Below are 26500 nucleotides of genomic sequence, written 5' to 3' on the forward strand. Positions count from 1 at the left end.
GTGCAGAGAGAGAGTGTGTGTGTGTGTGTGGTGGGGGAGTGTGTGTGTGTGTGTGAGAGAGAGGTGTGTGTGTGTGTGTGTGTGTGTGGGAGTGTGTGTGTGGGTGTGTGTGAGAGAGTGTGTGTGTGTGAGTGAGTGTGTGTGTGAGAGAGAGTGTGAGTGAGTGTGTGTGTGAGAGAGAGTGTGTGAGTGAGTGTGTGTGTGTGAGAGAGAGAGTGTGTGTGTGTGTGTGTGTGTGTGAGAGAGAGTGTGTGTGTGTGTGTGTGAGAGAGAGTGTGTGTGTTTGTGTGTGAGAGAGAGTGTGTGTGTTTGTGTGTGAGAGAGAGTGTGTGTGTGTGTGTGTGTGAGAGCCTCTACACGGCGACTCGGCTGATCCCAGAGGTTTTCTATGGGATTCGGGTCTGGAGAAAGTGCAGGTCACTCCATTTGAGGTACCCCAGCCTCCAGCAGCCGTTCCCTAATGATGCTCCTCGATGAGCTGGAGCATTGTCGTCCATGAAGATGAAATTAGGCCTGTGTTGTTCATGTAGGGGCACAATGACTGGATTAATGATGTTATTCAGGTAGTATTGGCTTGTCACTGTACCATTCACAAGATGTAGGTCAGTTCTGTATTGAGTGGACACACCTGCCCAGACTGTAACACCACCACAACAGTGGCTGATGCATAGCGCTCTCCTTGACGTCTCCAACATCGTTGGGTCCATCATTTCTGCTCAACGTGAATCGACTTTCATCAGAGAACAGCACTGAGGCCCACCGGTCCCTCGTCCAGTGTAAATGCTCCCTGGCCCGATGCCTGTGCCTGGGGGTGTGGTCAGGTACCTTTGCAGGTCGTCTAACACGCAGACCACGCTGATGTAAACAGTTTCGAATGGTCTGACGTGACACTTGGGTTCCTCTCACCTCCCTCAAATGTGCCTGGAGTTGAGTGACATTCATCATCCGGTTCCGCAGGGCACTGTTCACAATGAAGCGGTCATCAACGTGGGATGTGGCCAAAGGACGTCCACTTCTATGCCTTTCTGTGACTCTTCCAGTCTCTCTGTATCTCTGTCCCAACCTGCTGATGACACTCTGTGACACTTTAAGCTCAGTGGCCACTTCCCTCTGAGAACATCCTGTTTGAAGCCTCACAATGGTGAGGTTCTGTTGATCAGTTGTTAGGTGTGGTCTTGGTCTCATGATGTCAAAATGTGAACAGCATGATGAAGAGGACTGTTTAAATACCAATTCTAATGGAACCAGAAAATTTATGGGTGGATTCATGGATCAAACACCAGTTGTGAATTTTGCTGTTAAGCACCTTGTTAGAGAACAGCAAGTTCTGCAGAAAGTACTGAAACACTGAACAGTTGGACATGTGCATTCAGAAGGGTAGAGAAGGTCGAATTAAGTTCACCTGGAAAGGTTATAGTGCATTTTAGGTGCATCCTGAAATTTCACCCGAATTATCTTTAAAGATGCAGCTTAGGAGATTTCTTTTACAATTCTATAATTCTTTCCTCAAAATAAAAAAGCCCATGTACTCTTAAGTGGGAGGAGCATTCTCTCTCTCCCCTGTCAATCACAGTGAAAATAGCCAATCAGAGCCATCTGTGAGCTGATGTATGAGGAAAAGGGCAGGCGTCTCAGGTTACACCTCCTGTTTTAAGAAGCACATGTTAGTCATGTTATCCTCCACAGCTGGAACCGGTCATGAGGATGTTTTCAGGACAAAAATAAAATTTAAATATTCAACAAAATTCAAGTCACTGAATAATCTGAGAGAATTTATTGATATATGGTTGTTGTTTTTTTTTTTTACAAAGAATTGCAAGTACAGGAATCTTCAAGTGTTAATACATGTACAAAATGCACTTAGGCGTTAAATACTACACAGTCTCTGTACATCCACACACACTCGTTTCCATTACTCAGTGGATCTCTCTCTCTCTCTCACACACACACACACAGTGTGGTAGTGCTGTATCAGTCTCCTCACACTCATCAGTACCACTCTGTCGTTATCCTCCACTCATTCACACAGTACCAGGAAACAGAATAAACACAGCTATTTCATCATTCATAAATATTTACAGGACATTTAACTCGAGTCAACTCAACTGACACGTCTTCAGATATATGAGTTGTGTTAAATCTTCAAATGTAGTGCTGGAAAGACGTCCTTAGTGTTTAGGGTTCCACATGATCAGTTCTTTTTATGGAGAAACTTCATTTTATTACCTGGAAAAGACAGAAATATAAAAGATGAGAAATTCCTCTGCTTCAGTAAAGTCTGATTTATTATTAAATGAAAAAAATCATGAAACTTTATTAATAGATATTAAAGCTTATAAGACTAAGACTAATAAAAGCCTAAACTCTAGTCATTCTGAGAGCCCTGGTGTGTCCACTCCTCTTCAGTGCGGTCCCTAATGAGAACATGCCGCAGTCTCTGTCCAGCTCTCAGAGTGAGAAAGTCACTGGACTCTGAATCAAACTTGCTGTGTGTTTTGTGGGTTTTTTTATGTGAGCTTATAAAGTGAGCTAAAGCACAGAGCTGTAGTGCTGCAGACATGCTGTGTGTTCTGGAGAAATGAAACTATAGAGTTATTTCTATAATGATTGAATCTTTTATGGAGTGCTGGCACCATCTTCTCTGAGCTCAGGTAAAATGTTTGTGATCTCTACACACACTTAACTAGTAAAAGGTTTATATATATATATATAAATATTCTCCTTCACTGTATTTTTGATCAATAAGGAAAGAGCTTTACGAGGACGTTTTCAGCTCTGCACTGAGTTTTTTTCTCCAGTCTGATTAATAATGTGTGAAATGTAAAATAATGACTGCTCTCAATGCCTCACCTAAGCCTTTAAGGAACTTGTTGACTCCGCTCTGCTCGGTGTCAGGTAACTCCTCCAGGTACTGCTCAGCTCTCTGCTCGAACAAACCTGCAACACAAAACACACACACCGTTCACTTCACCCAGCTTCGTACTCCCTCGAACCCTCTGAGTGACCAGCAGAGGGCAGTACAGCTCTAAACTGGAGCTATTTGCCACATCACATGTTTCCTTCCTATATAAACAATTTCACAATATAATGAGTGTTTTTCTTTCTTTATTTTATTTCAACTTTTGAAACGTTCTGGCCCTAATTTCTTGGTTTTTCCCACAATCCTTTTTACCTTTAGCTCTGGTCTTCCTCAGCTCTCGGTCCTGGATGAATCCAGCGAACATCTGAGACTCCATGAAGACTCCCAGGAAGCGGCGGATGCTTTTGGAGGCCACAGACTTGCGGAAGGGTTCACGCTGGAACACACGCTCGCCTCTCTCGCCCTGAGTCAGGAAGAGTGAGTAGTGTCCGATGGTCTCCAGGAAGAAGCGGATGAAGGCCTCGGACACTACGCTGTTCAATGTGTTACACTCTGAGAAAAAAAAAACAGAAAGAATCATCTTCATGCACCACGGCACAGCGAGACGTCTAAATCCTCTTCGCTGAGAGACAACAAAAGTTCACAAAGTCCTTTCAATGAGAAATAAATGCTGTTTTTGAGTTATTGTTCTTTACTTAAAGCAGCAGTAAGTAACCTTTTGAATAGGAATATGTTCTAATGAGCAGAGACAGATGGTTTTGATGCCTGGACCCCTGAAGATGGAGAGTGTTATTCTTCACTAGGGTTTCTGTCCTGCAGCAGGGTGCAGTATGATGATGTGTGTCATAACGGCAAAAGTTCTGAAGACAGCGTGTTAAAGAGTAAAGCACTGCTTCAGGACTGATGACTCCATCACGCTATTTATTTCATTTTATACAAATAAGTCACATACAGCTGCTTTAATCTAAAAGTTATATACAACCGCTTTAATTTAAAAGAGATTAATCTGCTTCTTTATACATGTACAATGTGTCCTGAGGGCTGAACAATGAACTGTTATTTAATTGTGATTGCTATTTAGTAATTTAAAATAATTAATATCAGTAAGTAAAAAAAATTAGATTAGGAAGTAGGATAATTAAAAAAAATTGATTCATGATTAAATTTATTACTATATAAATATTTAACATTTTTAAACTTGAACAATGTATAAAATGTTTATAAACTTGTAATAATATTGTAGTAAACTGCTTAAAAAAAAGTACAAAAGTGTGATTAAACGACTCTCTACAGCCAGTCTCTCCACACCACACAATAAGCTAAGATTCAAACCGGTCAGATGTTTCAGTCTGTCTAACGAACCGTCGTCCGACTCGCTGTCCGAGTCCTGATCGAGGATGTGGTTCCTCTGCTCCAGTGCTTGTTCCAGAGCAGCCTGTAGCTTGCGTGGAAGGAGTGACGCCTCGTCGTCCAGCTGCATGATCACACGGTGACATTTATTATCATTATTTTGTCTGTAAAGGTCTTTGTAACAGAACTGAAGGTGAGGAGAGACACCTGTGTGTGTGTGTGTGTGTGTGTGTGTGTGTTTACTATGAAATGAAGGCTGTGGAGATATGTTCACATACACACCTGTCTGATGAAGCGATCTGTTCCCAGATGAACCATCAGAGCCTGGAATTAAAAACAACACACCCTGAGCAGATCTTTCAGATCTAATCAAATGTCGTGTTTATTGTGAGCACAGCATCGGGTCAGGACATCTCTACATCCTGATCTTCAACAGATGGAACATGACAGCAAATTAAACCCCAAAGATGTTAAAGTGACAAGCTTCTTAAAGTGTTGTTCAAGTAAACATGTTCGCACCAAATGGGTCAGAAACTTAAACAGACTTCCCACAGGAGCCAAGTCACAGGACTCAGAGTCCATCCTTTCAGCACACTTCACATCTCTTCACAGCTTCTTGTGCACTCTTAAAAGTTGAGAGAATCCTTAAAGATTTTATGTAAAACCCTACAACAAATATATTCCCATACAAAATGACTGTAAAAAAAAAAGACTTCTTAATTTTAAAATAAACCTTTAAGAAACCTTTGCAGAACCTCACATACTGTATGACACGATGCAGAAGTCGTGCTTTTCTGTCAAGGTTTGCGTTTTTGCTTTTTGCCCTTCACAATTCCTCGTAACAAGTGGGAAAAAGCTGAAGCTCCGCCCCTTATGTCACTTTTCAGTTAAAAAGTAGATGTTGTTTAAAACTTAAGTATAAAATACAGACTCAGAGATATTAAAGTTGCAGTCTGTGAGAACCAGGAGCTGTATGATGTACACTCTCACACGTAATAGTGACTGATGTGTGTTTATATCCACTGTATTGTATTGTATTGTCTGGCAGTTTGTTTGCGAGTGAAGCAGTGATGCATGTGGGCCTTACGCAGCAAGAAATTTCCAAAAATCTTAAATCTAATTCAACCACAAAACAACAACAACGTCCACGGCAGAAACATCAGTTCTTGTCAACAGAGATGTTTAGCACTGATCTTTGTAATGTGTGATGAACTGCTCGTTGTTGTGTGTGAGAGAGACTACACTTTCACAGTGTACTGCACCAGCTATATATGGTTGAAATGCCAATAAGAGCTTCTTGACCGTTGCCCCTTGACCCTGAGTGTGCTGAGTGTGACATGCTCCCTCAGATGAAATGTGAAGAGCAAGAGTTTAAGGAGCTGACACTAACTGACAGATTTGTACACAGAAGCCTTTGGCTGTTGTTCTGGGCAAAGTGTTTCATCTGGGATCCTTTTCTCCTCCTCCATTACTGAAAGTTGCGAAAGATGAATCTGTTCTTTTGTTTTGTTTTCTTTTCAGGTCAACAGCCAGATGGTTTATTTGAGTAAAGGCCAATTCATACAGCAACATCACATCAGGCTTCAAGTCAAGACCGCATTCAGTATCACGTTAGTGACACGTCATACTCGAGCTCACGTGCCACACTGACTTTATTTTACACTTCTGTACAGGCATGAAGCTTAAACTCAACAGAAAATCAGACAGATTCCAGGAAATAACTTTCTATTCCTGTGAACTTTATTTTAAATCAGAACCTACACAGATGTCCTAATCATGTAAAAAGTGTTATACACTAATAATAAAAGTGTTTATACACTATGCTACTTATTACACACACAGAGTATTCATCTCATTTTACACAATTGAGGGATAAGGGCCTTACTCAGGGGCCTAGCAGTGGCAGATTGGTGGTCCTGGGATTCAAACTCACAACCTTCTGAGCAGTAGTCCAATACCTTAAGCACTAAACTACCACACCCCAGTAATGAAGAGAGCTTGAGAGTAAATAAGATTTCAGCTCTTATTCTACGTCTTTCTGTTTTTGTGTGTTTTTCATCCAGTGTGTATATTAGCGCCCTCTTCAGGTCACGTTGGAATAAAATACAGTATCTACTGCGGTGGTCCAGTGGCAGGATCCCGTGCTCTCATTGCTGCCGCCTGGTATTGATTCCCAGGTAGGGAGCTAACCCGGCCACTGAAGAGTTGTGGTGGACGAATGCAATTCATCCACTGCAAATGATCCAAAATGCTGCTGTGTGACTTGTCTTTATCCTGCCCAAGTTCTCCCACACCTCCCCACTGCTGCTCCTCCACTGGCTTCTTGTAGCTTCATCAGATTCAAAACACTGACCCTTACCTACAAAGCCGAGAATGGACCAGCACCATCTGACCTCAAATCTCTTATTACTCCTCACACTGACCCTCGCTCCCTCAGGTCCACTAGCACTGTTCCACTGCTCCCACCATCTCTCAGGGTCAGAGATGGGTCTGCATCTAGACTCTTCTCTGTTCTGGCACTGAGGTGGTGGAATGAACTTCCCCTAGATGTCCGTACCACCGAGTCACTGACCTTCTTCAAACGACGACTGACACCTCTTCCTGAAGCACTTAAACTAGCTCTTATCTTTCCCTGTTTTTATGTACTATATGTTTAAAAAAAACACAAACACACCAACTCGGTGTTTAGACTAATTTCTGTAACCTATTGAACCAGTGTTAATGTATTCATAGATAGAGACTTAAAGCACTTTTGCATGTGGCTCTGGATAAGAGCATCTGCCAAATGCCAGAAATGTAAATGTAAAGACTTGATCCCAAGCCAGGATGATATGGGAGGGTTGCATCAAGAAGAGCATCCGGCATAAAACCTGTGCCAAATTGAAACATGCGGAGCAAATGATCCGCTGTGGCGACTCCAAACAGGGAGAAGCCGAAAGAACAACAACAACAACAACATCTACTGCACACAGTCAGGAGAGGGCGTGGCTCAAATGGGGTGTGGTTGAGATGGGGCATGGCTGTGATGGGGTGTGGTTAAGATGGGGTGTGGCTGAGATGCAGCGTGGCTATGCTGGGGCATGACTGAGATGGGGCGTGGCTGAGAGGGTGTGTAATGAAGACTGATTTATGACATAATGATAAAGATTAGTGAGGTCTCAGTGCCTACATTCTGCTCCCATGCCGAACAGGAGCTCGTGTTGGAACACGTCGAGGTGTGTATGAGATTATGGGAGGGTGTGTTTGTGTGAAGCTGCTTTACGCCACATTTCTCTGACTGATCTGTGTGTTCTTGTGTACTTTCGAGCAGGAGGAGAAACAGTCTTGAAGATTTAGAGTGAAAAGTAAACTGTTGTGTTTGGGGTTTTATATAAACAGTTGAGTTTCCCCTCAGCGCTCTGTCTCAGTGCTGATGAATCGTCTCTGTTATCTGAGCTCTCTGTAGATAAGCAGAAAAACCACAACCCTGACTGAAGGCTTTTAAAAGCAGACTGCAGAGTGAGGCCTAGAAGAGGCATTTCCACTGACTCACTGATTCACTGACTCACTGTAATTCATACACTAGCTGGTGGTTTACATCTAAAACCAGGAGCAGCACTTTATCACTAAACCCACAGACAATCAGTCGTGTCCTAATACAACACACACACACACACACAGCTTCACAAAACTATCCTAAAGCCTCCTTTACTTCTCCATGGCTTATGTCCCTCAGGATGTGGCCTAGTAATCTAACATTAAGGATATTTTAATTTTTTACATGAGCTCAGAGGAATAAAGTGTGCGTGTGTGTGTGTGTGTGTGTGTGTGTGTGTGTGTGTGTGTGGGTGGGTGGGTGCTGTGTTGTCCTGAAGTGTTTTATTCCTGAAGACTCCTTCCACATATCATACACCACCAACAATCCATTAGTTTTAAAGTTTTACACGGGAAAAGTTTTAGCTGATTCCATAGTCCTCTGTGTGTGTGTGTGTGTGTGTGTGAAGGACAAGTGTTTAGTGTTAGCATTAGCATTACCTCCTCCACTGGCAGTTCCTTGAGTTTGGGCAGTGAGCTGGATAGGATTCCTACCAGGAATGGAGTTGGACAGCACACAATGTCCACCATGGAGGAGGGAAGCACAGGGATGAAGGTGTGCTGCCAGGAGAATGGGTAAAGCAGAGCTACCACAGCATGCGCACAGCTGGACAGGACACTGGGGACAAAAACACAATAACACACATAAATCATCTGATACTGTCACACACACCCACACACACACACACACAGCTAATCTGGTGATGGACACTAAGGAAACAAAGTCCTGATTTTCCAGCTGATCCTGGCTCTGCAGACGAGACGGTGGATGTGATTATAAGCAGGACGGAGATCAGACGCTGAGGAAGTTCAGGTTAAACGTTGGCTGATGGGAGAGGAGATACTTTACAGCAATTTCATTTATCATCACCAGAGAAAGCAAAAATATCTGCAGTGAGAGCAAACACAGGCCAAATGTATCCTGTAACAACTGTTCTAAAGTCTGGGAAAACAGATCAAGCTGAAGTGTTTCTCAGGGTCACAGATATCATTATCAGGAACACGGAGAAATGTGAAGAATAAAAGGTCTCTCAGGCCATGTGCTGGGTCTAAAACACACAAAAACCCTAAGCATCAGAAAGGACACGACAGAAGAGACGTGAATTCATCAACACAATTATATAACTCTTATAACATAATAATACTTAAAAAAAAGATCAGCTTTTAAATTGATCAGAAAACAGCCTTCTCTTTTACTTTGTCCACTGAAACCTTTGGCAAGAAAGTAGAGTAAGTATAAGAGTTCTGGGCTCTGATTGGTCAGAAGGATGACATCACAGCTTTATAACATTAATGCACTTATTCTAATATGTAATTGTTTCTATAGCAACAAGGAGGAGGGAGTCTCCAGTGTCAGTGCTGTGTATCAGTGTGTGTGTGTTAGGGATGCCACAATACTCAATATAATATTGAAGCGTTCAGTACGACCACGGTTCAGTACACGTATGTCAACCGCGTTTTTTTTCGTTTTTTCCTTTAAATAATAATAACCATGCATTTTATTACTCTCTGAACTGCCTGTTTGTGTTTGCCTGTACTGTATGTCTATGCGCTGAGACAGACACGCCTCCCCACAAGTAAATATCCAATCAGTGAGCGCTAAAGTTAGGGGCGGTCTAATCTAACCCTGGAGAGTGGTGAAGTGAGACAGAAATACAAGGAAGCAGCTCCGTCTCTCAGATCTGTGGTGTGGGGACATTTCGGATTTGTTGTGGACTATGATGCCAATTAAACAAAAACGCTAAACAAAAAGATGACTGTGTTTAAGCGCTGTTCTACACGAGTTACCTACTCAGATGGAAATACTTCCAACATGACCACACATCTGCAGCTCCATCACCCAGAGACATCACTGTGTGGAAGCAGGATGGCAGAGCAGGTAACACAGGCATCCAAAAACAACAGTCCCCTATCTGATTCCTTCCAGCATTCAGACACAACTGGTTCAGAGAGACAAAAAATAATTATAATATAATAATTGCTAAAGATCTGCAGCCGTTTTCTGTGATCGGTGATGTGGGCTTTCGGCAACTTATAAAAAGTGCTCGAACCGCGTTACACACTACCGACACGGACTTTGTTCCCGACCTCTACGAAAAAAATCGAAACCGAATCTGCTAAAGCACAAAGTCTTGCTCTAATACCAGATATTTGGACCTCGCGGGTAACAGAGTTATCTCACTGTGACTGTTCATTACATAGAGGATTGGGAAAAAAGAGCGCCGTCTAAACCCGTCTCCTGTAATAAAGTCATACAAGCGCTAATTTTTATCTCTCACTATTTTCAGTACTCTATGAATGTGTACAAGTTGATTTTTGCATTTAAGTAAAATAAAGAGAATTGCAACTAAAACCAGTTTTTTTCTTCTCAACATACTTACTGTTCCCGTCACCTAAACAAAGAATAATGGGGAAAAACCTTTAATTTGCCAAGCCACCCAAACCGAACCCAAAACCGTGGTTAAAAAAACGCGGTACGTATTGAACCGTGGGTTAACTGTATTGTTGCATCCCTAGTGTGTGTATGATGTGTGTAAGGAGTCTCCAGTGTCACAGAATTCTGGTGTTTCTTTACATGCTGTTTTGGTTTGATCTGAAGTAAGTTGTGAGATCTTCCAGCTGGACATCAAGAATACCATGAAGTCTGTTTAATAGTCCAGGAGGTTGTTCACTGGGACTGACCCTTTCCTCATTAATGACCACTTATACAGAAACAACACAAATAAACCAGCACTAGAGCCATCACTGTAGATCAGAGCAGATCAAATGTGGAATGTAAACATGAGCTCTGATTATAAAAGCCGTCTACAGACCAGCCTTATGATATATATACACTCACACTCCTGTTTAGAGAGAGAGAGAGAATGAGAGAGAGAGAGAGAGAGAGGGAGAGAGAGAGAGGGAGAGAGAGAGAGAGAGAGAGAGAGAGGGAGAGAGAGGGAGAGAGAGAGAGAGAGAGAGAGAGAGAGAGATGAAGTGAATGTTATTTAATTTCAATCAGTGAGGTCCTATTAACCTCAGAAGGTAAAAATTCTCAGCTCATTAATCATGCTAGCTTGTGTCTAGCTTTCAGGCTGAATGGAGGAGTGGAGAGATGTTTAAAAGCGTAGCCACAGGGTGAAACTGATAGAGCTTCAACTCCTAGAACTTCAACACACACACACACACACACACCCCTCTGTGGGAAAAGACTCAGGTGAGGTGCATTTTTTCTCCAAGAAAGTGACAGACTGTCAGAATAAAACACTAGTGAGACAGTCAGTGTGTACAGACAGAGTGTGTGTGAAAGTGAAAGAGATCAGCACACACACACACACACACACACACACACACAAGGCAAGATCAAAAGTTTAATAATATTCTATAAAAACAGGCTAAACACAAGTAAAAATCATTACACAAACAGAGAGCTGGACATGAGTACAGATACTGTTCAGGTTATTTTTTAAAAAAAAAAGATATTTATCATGGGACAGAGATGCCCCTCCCACCCAGACTGCACTATTTCCTCTACAATACCCAGGTTTCAATAATATTGGCACCCCTGCAATTAATATATGAACGGAATAGCAGCACTGAAACTCCAACAAAATTACAGATGTGTTTTTACACCAGTATAGATGAGGATCTGTGTTCTGTGAAATTGTGTCTCATCTTATAATCAGCTTGTTTTTGTGGATTTACTGTTAAATAAACATTCAATTCCTGGAAATGTCTGTTTTCTGTTTCCATCTCTAGATTTTCTTACAATGCTTCTGACTGATTATTTGGCCAACAGCAGACCAGAAAGCAATCTGAATAATATTAGTATGAAAATAATACTCATTTTAAGACTTTTTCATTTTAAATGTAAAGGGTGCTAATAATTATAGCTTGTAATTGAACAAGGTTCTCACATACCATGTTTATAAGGCTATGTGTGTGTTAAATCTCTTCAGCAGCCCTCCCGAGGAAGACGTCCAGGATTTGGGAAAGTTGTTTTTACAGAGTTAATGGGTTTATCAGATGGTTTGGCTTCTGGCTAAAGAAGTTTGTGAGTTCAGCTGGATCTAAGATTTATTCATCATGTGTTTTCACATGCTGTACCACGCTGCACGGTGCCACGGGACATAAAACATTCTCATAACTACGCTTTAAAACAGAAAAATGTTCACAGTTGGGAAGAGTGTGTGATGAATAATGACGGTTCAGATCCTTGTTCTTGATTTAGAGTTTACTTTAACTGCAGAAAGTTAAACAGAAAGCCCTCACAGACGGTAAACACTATTCTCTTTCTTTTCTCTTTGCACTCTCTACGATGCAACATGAAATTCTCACGCTAGGCCCAAGACTAAAAAAAGGAAGGCAAGGCAAGCATCTGCACCCACGTTCTGCCCCTGATGATGAACCAAAGCCAGGGAAAGCCATTTCCACAAAGCAGGAAGATTAAAAGCGGCTCCTGTGATTAACCCTTTCCTGCCATCCCACATTTCTCAAAGCTCAGGGCAGATGAGGCATGAGGAGGAACGCTGGAGCAGTTCATTCAACAAAATCTGGTTAAATAATAAAGTCCATATGACGCTGAATCCCAGGGATTTATTGCATCAGGAGTAAGTTTTACTTCCTCTCTAACAGCTCACACACTCACTATGTGTTCTCTTAAAAGACAAGAAGCCTGCAGCCCTACTCAGACTGGATTAGTTTCCACATGTGAATGTGTGGAATGTAAATGATTTATTATGATATTATTAAATGAAGTGTGTGTGGAAATGGCTGTTTTTGGTGTACCTGAGCAAGGTGTGGTCATGTCCAAAAACTGTCAGGATGCTTGCACTTTTGCACGTCTTTTGGCTCGGAGAACCACCTTTAACCTCACTCTGGCTTAAGGATGTGTTGCTGTTTTTGAAATTGGAGAAAATTAAATATTCTCTTAGAGGATCCACCAAACGTTTTAATTCAGTATGGACTCCAGTGATCTCATATTTTGAAAAGAGCACAACTCTTCCCCCAAACTAAAATTTAGCAGTGTAACTAAAAAGCCAGGTGTGTATTGTAGCAGATAACGTAATCAGACATAATGGGCAAAATGATTTTAATTATTTCCTCACTGTTTTTTTTTGGGAGGTGGTTTGCGTAATTGTAAATTCAAGAAAAACATTGTTAACTCTTTTTGTAACTGTTCAATTCCACTTTTCCTTCCACAAAAATATATTTTAAAAAAATGAAGTGTGTGTGTGTGTAGTACACATGGAGTTTTTAGTTTTAGTGCTGAAGACACGCCCATCTCTGTGATTAAGTACTAATATCATCACTAACACATACACACACACACACACACACGTATGTCCAGAGATTTGACCTGATCCGATTAGTACTACAGAGACTTTCCTAACATGGAAGGAGTTTCTTTGTAGATATATACGTTACAGGGCACAGAGACATACATCATCTGGTGCTGGCTCGGAATCCTGGGACTGAGTAGCTCTGGATTTTCCCAGGAGAGGCTCCGGTTATATCCGTGATGTGGGAAAGAGAGGAATACTGTGTGGGTTTATAGTGTACATACCTCAGACTAAAGCCTGGACCTCATTCTACCTGTCCAGGTGCTAATCACTGTCAGAGTTTCATCTCCAGTCGTAACGAGGAAGTGTGAGATCTTTCACACTCGGCTTCATTCTCAGATTAGATTAGCAAAGCAAGCTAACTGTACTAGCTACGTACACTCGCCACAAACGCCGGCCATCTCTGCTACTTCTTGTTCAAGCTTTGTTTTTTCTTTATATCATCTCTATGATGAAAGCTCATATGTTCTACACTTTTCTTCTATCTTTGCAGAATCTAATAGCGGGTAGGAAATAAAGTTGTTACTGAAGATAATTTAGGGAACTGAAGACAAAACACACCATAGGATCGGTCCAAGGTTTTGATCAAGACGATTATTGGATTTATCGCATCGTAGATTATTTGAAACAAAAATGCCTGAGAAAATTATATTACTACTAATAATAATAATAATAATAATGATAACCTGTGCTTTTTGGTAGTTTTAACACTACATTCATTCATTAATATTAAATGTCACTAATATTCAAAAAAATATAAACATACTAAAATCATATGTGATATTCGTGTTAAATGAGTGCTGCATTAGTGCAGTATAATTAAATATTCTTTATACAGTTTATTATCAGAGTGCTTATTTGTTTTTCTGTGTGAACACTTGACTATAAAAATTATTTGATATAACCATCAAGTTTTGATACACAGCAAACACACACACACACACACACACACAGGAAGTACATTCTTTACCCTCATGGTCACCAACCCCCCCAACCCACCAATGCTATTTGTTTTAACGAGCTGCTGATTTGTGGAGATTAGACTTTCACAAATAACTCACTCCCTAATTTCCGTTACTGAGTCCATTTTGGAAAGAGGGAGGATGGACACCGCAGACCCCCGAGGGACTCCTTTCTGTTAGCATGCTCTGCCCTGACCCACTTCTGCATCCAGATCACCATGATGCCACAGCGGGTGTGGTTCTGAGATGTGTCCTCTGATTACAGTGGAGTCTTCATGAGAAACTGGAGCACTGGGATTAGTCCACATCTCACTCCGACACCGAGGAAGTGACAAACTTCATCATCTGAGACACTGAGGTCAGATATTCACTCCTCAGTCCAGCCAGACTGTGCTAGATTGATAGTGCACTATGGGAGTTCTTGTCATTTAGACATATAGTATAAAACTAGCCATTGAATCAGGACAAAAGTAATGGCACCCTATAAAAGGAGGAGGAGGAGTTAGTGTGTGCTGCAGTGGCTGAGCTGCTTTACCGGATGACATGCCATGCTTAGGAGGCGCTCTTTCACCATTTTAATTGCCATTTTATAATATTCAGCCTTTTATGGAACCTCAAAATACAAAAGGAATCTCAATCTCTGTTATCTCAACTAGGTAACTAGTCAGGTGAAGTAATTATCTGCTTGTTCCAGTGTGTTTGATCTGTATTATTTATCATTTTTTAAGTCCACCACCATTAGGCAGTGGTGGCTCAAGTGGTTAAGAAGATCGGGGGTTCAAGCCCCAGCACCGCCAAGTTGCCACTGCTGGGCCCTTGACCAAGGCCCTTAACCCTCTCTGCTCCAGGGGCGCTGTATCATGGCTGACCGTGCGCTCTGACCCCAACCTCCAAGGATGGGATATGCGAAGAAAAGAATTTCACTGTGCTGTAATGTATATGTGACAAATAAAGGCAATTTATTTATTATTTTGTTTATTTTACTGCTGCTTGTAACCTGTGAGCAGGTGTGTTAAAGTCTCAGTATTAGTTTCTATGGTAACATAAATCACACACGATAAATCACACATGATAAATCTCAACACCTTGACAGGGTTATCTTCTGGCCAGTGCTGTAACTTCCCACAGCGTTAGATTTATATTTAGATGAACAAAAACAGAGAGATTTTGAGGATCGCAAGTTAAAACTGTGTTCTCCATGTAGGGCAGATGTTCTGTGTGTGTGTGGAATGAGCGCATGGAAAAATGGAAGTGATATGGCCGATCAGTGAAGTGGGTTGTTATATTGAGAACATCTGCCCCAGACTCACACTCTCAGTGCTCTGGACACACCGTTCGGTATGTTTCCAGCATGAATTGAAATGTTTGGTGTGAAAAATCCTTGTTAGGGGAAATGCAGAATGTTCAGAATGCAACGTGACGACGCTAACTAACTGAGAGGTCACTGCAGTGATGTCTCACCTGAGCTTATCGGCTATGAAGATGACCCGGCGCTCCAGCAGCAGCGAGGCGAACACACACACCACCTGTCTCACACTCAGACAGCTGAAGAGGCTTTCAAAATCCACATGCTCCAACCTCGAGTCCATCGGCCTCCTCAACTCCATCACCTGAGAAGATTATTTGTTTCTTTACACTACACATATATACATACAGTATCACACACCTCATTCATGGGATTTAAACATGTATACACTCCTGGACTGTGATTGATTTAGAAGGCGTTTTTTAGAACAGCAGCTCTGACACTAATGCAGCCGCACATCACAGCTTTATTTATAACGAACGTGCTCATTTGAATGTGGTATCGTTTCTATAACAACGGCTCATTCTCAGGGACGCGTACTCTGCTAATAATAAACCAATTAAAAATGTAAGAGTTGGTCCAGTCAATGAATTTTTAAAGATAAAGGAACATATGTGACAGAGCCAGGTCTAATTTTATATAAAATCAGAAACTCGCATGACAATAAAAAAAAAAATATTACTGAAGTTTAATGTTCTCCACAGAACCCGGGCTGTCGCATGACGGACACAGGGTTCTGATCCGGATACGGCTGGTTCAGGATTTATATTAACAACCGTTCCATGTTTATATGACAGTATATTTATTTCTATTTACTTAAAAGGAATTATAATAATCTGACCTCGTTGCCTGCACCAGGCAGGAAGGTTTTGACTTTGATTGTTTTTCCGGGGGCCGGAAACGGAGATTCCATCAGACTCCGCATGAAGGGGTAGACCAGAGCTGCCGAGATCCCTCTCCTCCTCTCCACTTCGTCCAGGATCTGGGAAAAATGAGCATGTGGTTGAAGATGTGTGATGAATTCCATCCAGAGTGTGGCACGGCAACAGCACCTTTTTTTATTCTTCTTTATGATTCTTCATGAGACTGCTCAGATTTTTTAAATCATTTTTTTTTATTATCTATAATTTTCCTTCATTCTTTTTTTGATCATTTTTTGTTGGCTCAAGTCTTAAACAGCGCTTTAAATAAAACATATTTTATTACCACTTTATTACAACTAATAAAAAAAGTTTCCACGCAAACTGCGAAGGCGCCTGTTTTATTTAAAGAATTGTTTTAATCTCCCTGCATTTAATTTTCCCTTCTTCTTTATTTAAACTTTCACAGCTTTTCCCACGCTAATGACAAAGTGCTCAAGTTTCCACGCGAGGATTCTCACCGATCCGTGCGAATTCTTTCCGACTGACATTCTGAATGCACCGTTTATACGGATAATAAAATCTGTTTATCAGGACAGTACGTGTAATCCTCTGAAAAGAGGGAAGCACAGCGAGGAGTGTGTGAGTCCACTCAGTGTGTTGAGCTTTTTAAATCCTACTGCTTGTCTTCTGAATGAGTTTTAAATGATTTTGTCTCCAGTGTGATTATTGAACACAATGCTGATCACAAGTCGCCCACTGTTTCATATTTCCCTTGTGTTTTTTTTTTACCTCAGAGTGACCCCCCCCACACACACACACACCGATAGTGAAAGACCTCAGACACTAAAGATTACATTATGCTTTTGTTCTATTTAAGATTTTATTAAAAGGAGATTAACCAGCCTTTATTACTGAATTATTAGTGGATTATTCGTTGATTATTAGTGGATTATTATTGAATTATTAGTGGATTATTATTAAATTAGTGGAATATTACTGAATTATTATTGGATTATTTGTGGATTATTAGTGGGTTATTATTGAATTATTACTGAGTTATTAGTGAATTATTAATGAATTATTATTGAATTATTAGTGGGTTACTATTAAATTATCAGTGGATTATCATTGGATTATCAGTGGATTATCATTGGATTATCAGTGGATTATTATTAAACTAGCAGTGGATTAGCAGTGGATTATTTGTGGTTTATTAGTGGATTATCAGTGGATTATTATTAAATTATTAGTGGATTATTAGTGGATGATCAGTCCTTTATGTAAACACATGATATATACAGGAAAGTGATGAACAAGGCACAATAAAATGTCTCTTTCGTGTCTCACATGAGCAACAACTGAGTGAGCTCATTCCAGAGAAACACAGCCTGAACCCACAGGAGCTCAGATAAAGGAGTGGCTAAGTGAGGAAGAGTTCACAGGCAGGTATGAGCTCACCTTAGAGAACAGGTCGAAACACCCCAATCTGCTGATGACACAATACACCTCCGGGAGACGCTGTCCTTTCCCACTTGGCTAGAAAGGAAAAACACATGAATCAGCACAGAGCGTGTCATAACACAAGTGTTCACTATCACTTCCAGACTTACGGCCATGTTTAAGACTCAGACCCAGTCTCAGTGACCAAGTCCAGACTGAAGACTCATTAGTTAGGTCAAGCTTTCATTGTATAGTTTTTCTTAGGTAAAGAAGCAGATCTGCAAGGTTCATGGTCATAGAGTGATTGGTGAACTGGGATGTTTGGATGCTGTCTCATTACCCTTCTCACATGGTCACTCAGGTTTGCTGACTGTGAAGCGGTTGGACGCTTTATGTCCATCATGTCTTGTCATGATGTCATAGCTAGTCTTGTTGGAGTCCCATCATATGATCACATGCATACCTAATATTCTGTCTATTTGTCTGTCTGTCTCTCTCTCTCTTTGTCTCTCTCTCTCTACATGCTACTCCAGAGCTCCCAGTGCTCCTGACCGCTTCTCCTCTCTGCACCTGCCCGATCCACCCTGATGCTCTTCTTCTGCTTGGAGTCTCATCAGTTGAAGCTGCTCACTGCTGCTGAGGATGTTCTACATGGAATCTGGAGATACATGGGATAGCTGTGGATAGAACCACTTAGAGCTCATGGAGATGACTGGACTGTAACTGACCTGAACAGTTTTGCCCTGAAACAGCGTTGATAATGTGAATCTGAATTTATAACTATAATGAATCTACCAGTCACATAACTGCATGGTTTGACCATATAATATCCACATAAATTATACATTATTATACATTATTACATTTAAGGAATACACTTAAATGTATAATGTATATCCAAAGTTTATATATTTCTGTAAAGCTGCTTTTGTAGCAATGTCCACTGTTAAAATCACTACACAAATAAAATGATGAATTGAATTTATAGTGCTTAAACACAGAGGACACATTAAAAATGGTCAAACTCTTAAAATGCTGCTTAATATAAAAATATTAATATAAAAACAAGAAAAATTCAGTAATTTTGTTTTTTCCCCCCTCTCTCTTCATTTTATAAAGGAAATGTTGTGATGATTGTGAAGTGGACATGTACACACTAACCTGAGTGAGAACACATTAAACCAGATCATCTGATCTGAGTTTAGAAGCCTTCATTCAATTTCACACCTTCATGTTGAATCCTGTCTACATTAAAAGACTAGATTTTCTGTTTAATTAAATACATAAATTCATGCATGGAATTATATGAAGCCATGTTTGAATAAATATTATTATAAAAAAATAAATATTTATAAAAAAAAATTTCCATTAAAAAAAATACTTTGAGAATCTGAGAGATGAGCTGGTGAAGAAGAGCTGTGTTATCTGTTGTTTTAAAAACAACCCACTTCACCTGTATTATCAGGCTTTAAATGTTTTTTGTTTTAAAGTATGCAGATGAGATCATTCAGGTACTGCCTCTATTCAGGTACTGCCTCTATTCAGGGACTGCCTCTATTCAGACGCCTCAGGATGTTTTATAACCCTTCTTCCTGGTTAAAAGTGACTCAGAGGTGGTGTGTGTGCTGGAGGAAATCAGGTATTGATCTCAGAACGTCTTCTGTTCTAAACAACAGGTGCATTCCCACAGTCCTGTACACGACTGCTTAATAACAGCCCAGCTTTTTACTAAGCCATCCATGAGGTGGTCAGAGAAAGAAGTGTCTCTAAAAACACACACACACACACACAGAATTTTCCGTTCCACATTTCCATATTAGGCATGCATGTCTGCATTTCTCCCCTGCTGGCTCTTCAGAAATAAATAGTTAAGCGGAGAATGTGGAGCTGAGCGAAATCCTCAGGAATGTTTCCCCCTGTGCCAGCCCCTGGACTTCCTCTTAGCAGAAATTTCACCACAAAAACAAAAACACACAACACTGGGACATCCGCACGCTATTTACGGCCAAAGAAACGATACTTTAGCCTGATTTATTCCGAAAGGTCTAACAAATCTGATCAGTTTCCAGAATTGGAAACACACAGCACATAAATTTTATAAAGCTTTAATAGGAAAAATCTGACTCACACTCACTTTACTGATGTGGCATGTGAGGAGGAAAACACTCTGGGATTTGCTGTTCTAGGAAAATAATCCACAACTGGGTGGTTAGTGTTCCCACGTCCCTGACTGTTTATTCCTCTTACACCACAGCAGTTTTTTTACAGAAATCATATCCTATTAGCACAAGAGCATTTATATAAACTGGTGATGTGCATCTGCACTACTGTCAGGGCTGCTGTTATAGAGAACTAATCAACACCTGACCAACAACATCTCAACTGAGTGCTGAGGTGTTCTACTAACAGTCAAGATCATCATACAATTCTACAATCTCTCTCTCTCTCTCTTTCACTCTCTCTCTCTCTCTACCCCCCCTCTCCACCCCCCCTCTCTTTCTCTCTCTCTAACTACCCCCCCCCCCTCTCTCTACCCCCCCCCCCCTCTTAAAGGAATGCCATTAAACAGAGGACAACATGTTTATGAGCAGCTGCTCCTCTTTGGAAAAAAGATAAAGGAGTAAAGATACAGAGTGAGCTCCTACTGAAGTGTCTGAGAAGACCTCACTTAAACTCTATTCATGGGTTCACCCTGTAATTATGATATATAGAAGCATTAGAAATACGAACCCTACAGACGCTACACTCAAACAGAGAAGAGAAAGAGAAAGTAATGGAGTGAGACGGGGCAGAGCTTACCAGGAGCCGCCGACAGTATCCGAAACGCCGACTACCGTCTTCTCCTGTCAGCATGAAGGAGAACGTCTCACTGCAAATCACACACACACACACACACACACACACACACAAAGGGTTTTTTGGCAGTTTTCAGAACTGTGGCTTTGTTAAACAATGAACATGGAAAGAAATATCCTAGGAACTTCTTTATACATTTAAAAATGCAAGAAATGATAAATATTCATGATTATGCAAATTAGAAATGCCCCCATGTCCTCTTGAGCTCCAGAGGGTCAGCTAAGATGGAGTGACAGACCATGCTTTCTGGGTAGGCGGGGCTTACTCTCTCTCTTTCTCTCTCCCCGCTGTTAATGACAATGACTCTGGCCATTCAGCTCAGTAGAGGGCAGTTAGTCCTACTGTCTGACGCTGTGTGACGCAGCCTGAGAAGAACTGGGGTTTATTTATGTGTCATGGAGGAAGCATATGATAGCCTTCGCTCTCCATGTTTGGCTGATTGTCATATAATAGACGAGAGTTTGGTCAAAACACAACAAACAAGAAAAAACAACCAATTTTCATACACAGGGCAGACCACGCCCACAAGGAAGTAGAGATCATTACACTCCCACAAGAGATAAACTAAAGTGAAATGTGTGACTTTTCTTATTGTGTTCAAAACGTTCCAATAACAATTAGCACTAATATAGTGATAATTAGCTAGCTAGCTTAGAATGTAGGTTCTGCAGCTAAAAACAAAGTTAAAAATTCCTAAATGAAAGTCCAAATGAATGACGTCTAATCAGAGGTGACTGAATATTTGAGTACCTGCTGTACTCGGACACGGGGCTCCAGTCTTTAGCATCGGGGAAGCAGAACTGCGGGATGGCTTTGAGGCGCTGCTCGGCTTCTCGCATCTGTTTGGTCGGCCTCTCCAGCTAAAAATAAAGGGTAAGAAAGAAAAATTTAAAAAATAAATATGCATAGTTACACAAATCACACGGTGCAGAATTTTTTTAAATTATTTTTAGCCCTCGCTGCTATGTGAAATATGTTCAGCACAATCATCTCCCTCTAAAAAGGTTGCCCCCCGACCCCGTCCCCAGTGCCCCATTATTCCAAATCGAGATGATGACATCATCAGGGTCGACCCTCTGGATGGCAGCCAACATATTTCCAAGTTTCTCAAGGGGACACGGTCACTGGGCCACATCTGGGATAATTAAAGAACTATTTCAACATATTTATGGGATCCAGACTCCTGGCAACATGATTTAGTGTTATTACCATACACGAAGACAAGCTGAAAGGATCCAATCTCAGAGTCTGAGTTCTGGCTGTAAGGGCACCTTTAACATCCTGAACTCATTATACAGACATTTCTGAAGCGCTGCAGAGAAACTACTTTCAAGCAATGTTTTGCTACCATGATGTCACACTTTTTGTACCATTTCTACACTATGTGTAATTATTTTTTATGTAAATTGATCATTGTTATAAAGAGGAAAAGAAGCAGGTTGGAATGGGTGGAGAAAGGTGTCGGGAGTTCTGTGTGATAGAAAAATTTCAGCAAGAATCAAAGGGAAGGTGATACAGGACAGTGGTGAGACCGGCCATGCTGTATGGTTTAGAGACAGTGCCACTGAGACAGAGACAGGAGTCAGAGCTGGAGGTAGCAGAGCTGAAGATGTTGAGGTTCTCTTTGGGAGGGACACGGTTGGACAGGATTAGGAACGAGTACATCAGAGGGACAGCTCATGTTGGACGTTTTGGAGACAAAGTTAGGGAGGCCAGGTTAAGATGGTTTGGACATGTCCAGAGGAGGGAGAGTGAGTATATTGGTAGGAGAATGTTGGACATGGAGCTGCCAGGCAGGAGGAAAAGAGGAAGGCCAAAGAGGAGGAATATGGATGTAATAAATGAGGATATGAAGCTAGTGGGTGTAAGTGTTGAGGATGCAGAAGATAGGGATAGGTGGAGAGAGATGATTCACTGTGGAGACCCCTGAAGGGAAAAGACCAAAGAAGAAGAAGAAGATCATTGTTATAAAGATATTGATGATATCTTCACTATATAAAGAACACTGATCATCATTTATCACTATAATGGTATTATATCATAATCATTAGATTATATCACACAAAGGTTAACATTAGATGCAGTGTTAGGGGTGGGGTTAGGGGTGGAGTTAGGGGCATAGTAAACATTCATACCTATTCTCTTCTTACGATGTATGAAATTAGAAAAATTGTGAGATCAGACTCATGCTGCACAGTGTGTTAAAGATCTGATGTGTATTTAACAGGACACTAATAAACAGTAGAATACTCTGTGTGATACAGCAGCCCCTGCTCTGGACCACGGTGTTCTCTTCCTCACACGCTACCTTAGGGAACTGGTAGGAGACCTCTGGTGTGTATGAGTTCTTAGTGGGCTTCTTCTTCAGAGAAACCACGACAAAGTACTCAAACAGCTCGCGTTCCTGCCACTCGATGAGCTGCAGCTCCAGTGTGCGGTAACTCGGGGCACGACGGAGGATGGACTGCAGCTTCAGGAGTCTCTGAGTGTGAGCTGAGAAACATAAACACACACTGTACACATATACACACATTCACATTCACTATCTATACATCCTCTACTTATATATACTTAAACATGAAAGGTTTGAAGTTTGAAGATGGAGTACTACAACAAAACTCAGGAGAATGTTCTCTCAGACAATAATCTAGTTACAGGCTTTACATATCTGTGTCATCAGTGACTGAACAATTAAATAAACAAATAAATAACTAAGACCTGCATTCAAATGCAACAAGCTATGTCAGTATTTACATAGGGAAAGTTCCTGGTATTCAGAGTCGAGTTACTCAGCTGGGGGAGTAACTCGAAGAGGAATTGCTGAGTATCTAAACATTCACCTTTAGACCTGGAAAAATAACCAGGGGATAGAAAATACAGACAAAAAACAGCTTCTCTTTTCTTGCTGTCAATTTTGACATGATATAAACGCAATGAAATATATATATATATATTAAACAAATAATAATATGTATATAATAATATATACTAATATATAAAATAAATAAACAAATAAATAATATGATGTGAAGTATATCACCAAAATATTATTGTACAATTAGAGCTAGTTGTAAAGATCAAATTAATAACTGCTTTAATTTAACTTCCACATTCATTATTCAGCAGCACAGAGAATAGCACTTGATCCAGAGCAGACTGATATTTTATTATTTACAAATTTATGAATGAGATTCTAAATTGAGGTCATAAAATCATGTGTGTGTGGGGGGGGGCTGTAGGAGACTTTTATTTTATTTTGATTTGTTGAATTAATAAAATAAAGTCAGTGCTGCTGTTTATTTGATGCACTCTGCTGAGACAGGAGAAACTCAGAAACTCAGGAGACAGCCATAAATTAATTAATTAATTAATTAATTAATTAATTAATAATCAAACCAAAGCAGAGTGTTATTATTCAGTGTAACGTGCTGAACTCTCACCTTTGAACCTGTCATCAGAGTCACTCTCACTTTCGCTGTTATCATCTGCAAACAGAAAAAAAATTCTCTGATGTCAAAGGTTATTTTGCTGAAACTATGTCTGGACCGACTACTGACCCGTGGGGTGAGATTTTAAAAACGTTTACAGTATATTATCATTAATACTAAGAAAAAGTCTACCTCTGAGAGACGCCGTCTCTATATTAGACAGAGAGAGCTTCTTCAGTCTCTTCTTCCCTCTTTTTGTACAGAAGATGGAGTTTATTCTCTGCACCACCTAAAGAGGGAGAATGATGGAATGAACACTGAAGCAGCAAAACACTTCCAGGAACGCTCGCTATAATCCGCGTGACGGAGTACGGGATAAATCCTGGACCAAATCTTCACAGCATGTGGTTGTGGTGGAGTCATTTTACCGCTGCTCTTCTGTCACTGCCCGTAAGTACAACTCAGAAAACCTTCTTGTTACTGCTGCGTAGGCACGAACCAGCAGACTGAGGAATTCCTCACACTTAAAAAAAAAAAAAACACTCAAGAGACCAAACATTGCTCTAAAAACTACTACAGAAGATCAGAAACACGGCTGAACAAAGATCCAGGAAGTGTCTGTGTGCTCGGATAACTGAAAACAAACTCCTTCAGTTCTATCATGTCTCCTGAACTTATTCAATTCCATTTGTAATAGAATTATTCTGGAGTTTTATTTAATGAAATGCACACTGAAGTCGTTACAGCTGTCAGATAAGCAGTGCCAAGATCAGGGAGAAAAAACAGAGAAAAAACAGAGAAAAACGAAGAAGTCTAAAATTCTGAAAATGGTAGAGTCATGTTTTTTTAACATTAAAGCTAGTACTTATGAATATTAAAATAAGTGCCCAGGAGAAGCAGAACACTGTCACTACAGCAATCACATCATTCTAAATAAAAAAAGAGAGAGAGAAAAAACAACACCACATTTTAGGATTCCTACACGGAATTCTAAATTTATGCTTTTATAGGGAAAAAAATTACCTACAAACTTTTGCATATTATCCCGCACAGGTACTGAGTTCTGGATTGTGATTGGTCAGAAGGTTATCATTATCATTTCTATAGTAACAGCTCTTTCACCAGGCATTGTACATTGTTCCGTTTCTTGAGCTGGTTTGTAATGGGAGTGCTCCAGCCTACCTTGGGGACTCGTCTCTGTCTGCGGGAGGCCAGTGTGTCGCTGGCGCTGCTCAGGCCATCGTCCAGCAGGCTGCAGGAGGGAGATGATAACTGGGGCAGCAGCAGCATGTCATCATGACTGTGTCTCTTGGACAAACGAGACAAGCGGTGGCTCTTCCTGTCAACTTGGCCCAGGAGACGCAGCGACTGACTGCTGGGCTTAGATGGGAGCTGGAGGTAGAGAGGGACAAGAAACATTTCTGGCACAGGTCTGTCTGTGTTTAGTGTGTGTGTGTTTAGTGTGTGTGTGTGTGTGTGTTTAGTGTGTGTGTGTGTGTGCATGCATGTGTGTGAGACAACCTGTGAAAAACCTTTCAAACAAATTATGACGTTTACAACATATAGGTGTGAAAACTGAAAAGTGTGCTGCTCTACTGTGTTAAAAGGAGAACATCATCTAGACTGGAAAGTTCCTGATGTTCAGAGTCGGGTTACACAGCTGCTTACATGAACTTCCTGAGTGCCACATTCAGATTATTAACATATAAGTGAGGGAGTGAGTGAAAGACAGAGAGAGAGAGAGAGAGAGAGAGAGAGAGAGAGAGACAGACAGAGAGAGAGAGAGAAAAAGAAAGAGTGGGTGAGAGAGAGAGTAAACTTCATTAATCATAGTGTTTTTATTTCACAAATCAAACAAGGTTAAGAATGAAAGATCTGAGCCAGTGAGTGAGCATGGTGCTGTTATATATATTCAGTGGAATGATGAGTGGAAAGTTAAAATCCTTCAAAATTTCAGTGGTGAGATGGAATTACCTGGGGAGGTGTAGTGGACTTCCTGTCTTGGGAGGTCCATGTCCTGTTGAGTGAGTCATTAGACCTCTCGGGTAACAGGCGAGACTTGCGGGCCAGACCTCTCCCTTTCAGGTCCACATCCTCATATGGATTCTCTTTCATAGACTCTGAGAGCAGACGAGAGAGAGAGACAGAGAGGGAGAGACAGAGAGAGAGAGAGAGAGAGAGAGAGAGAGAGAGAGAGAGAAAGAGGGAGAGAGAGTGGGGGGGCAGAGAGAGAGAGAGACAGAGAGAGAGAGGGAGAGAGAGAGGCAGAGAGAGAGGGTTAGGGCTGAGACATAAACTAAACACAGAGAGCAGACTTAAAAGCAGCGAAAGTTAACATGACTGAGTGGGAGAGAGGGAGAGATTCAGAGGGAGAGGGCAGGAGGGCAAACGGAAGTGATTGGGGGAGAGAAAGGCAACATCGGCGGCAGCAAATGAGAGCTGCTGAATAGTAATGTGCATTACTGTAATAACACAAAAACTAACCACACTACATAATACAATACAATACAATACAATACAATACAATACAATATAATATAA

At 41.0% G+C, this 26500-nt stretch overlaps 1 protein-coding gene across 4 annotated transcripts in view; it reads right to left on the reverse strand.

Annotated features, from left to right (window-relative positions):
- Positions 1 to 1759: 1759 nt before the first annotated feature.
- The window catches only part of dennd2b (DENN domain containing 2B), a 105160-nt gene continuing 80419 nt past the window's right edge, over positions 1760 to 26500 (reverse strand). For 3 of the 4 annotated variants that reach the window (XM_058400400.1, XM_058400399.1, XM_058400398.1), the window contains 16 exons: positions 25934 to 26079; positions 25142 to 25351; positions 24152 to 24248; positions 23972 to 24016; positions 22840 to 23024; positions 21282 to 21391; positions 20475 to 20544; positions 17694 to 17771; positions 16214 to 16354; positions 15528 to 15676; positions 8225 to 8402; positions 4493 to 4534; positions 4193 to 4334; positions 3173 to 3412; positions 2851 to 2937; positions 1760 to 2226 (listed from right to left, as the gene is read on the reverse strand). In XM_058400400.1, the coding sequence (XP_058256383.1) occupies positions 2192 to 2226; positions 2851 to 2937; positions 3173 to 3412; positions 4193 to 4334; positions 4493 to 4534; positions 8225 to 8402; positions 15528 to 15676; positions 16214 to 16354; positions 17694 to 17771; positions 20475 to 20544; positions 21282 to 21391; positions 22840 to 23024; positions 23972 to 24016; positions 24152 to 24248; positions 25142 to 25351; positions 25934 to 26079 (1955 nt within the window). In that variant the 3' untranslated portion in view covers positions 1760 to 2191. The remainder of the gene's footprint in view (positions 2227 to 2850; positions 2938 to 3172; positions 3413 to 4192; positions 4335 to 4492; positions 4535 to 8224; positions 8403 to 15527; positions 15677 to 16213; positions 16355 to 17693; positions 17772 to 20474; positions 20545 to 21281; positions 21392 to 22839; positions 23025 to 23971; positions 24017 to 24151; positions 24249 to 25141; positions 25352 to 25933; positions 26080 to 26500) is intronic. The other variant, XM_058400401.1, reaches the window with a different exon arrangement.

Source organism: Hemibagrus wyckioides, linkage group LG10 (assembly GCF_019097595.1).
Source record: "Hemibagrus wyckioides isolate EC202008001 linkage group LG10, SWU_Hwy_1.0, whole genome shotgun sequence".
In the NCBI taxonomy this organism is placed as follows: domain Eukaryota; kingdom Metazoa; phylum Chordata; class Actinopteri; order Siluriformes; family Bagridae; genus Hemibagrus; species Hemibagrus wyckioides.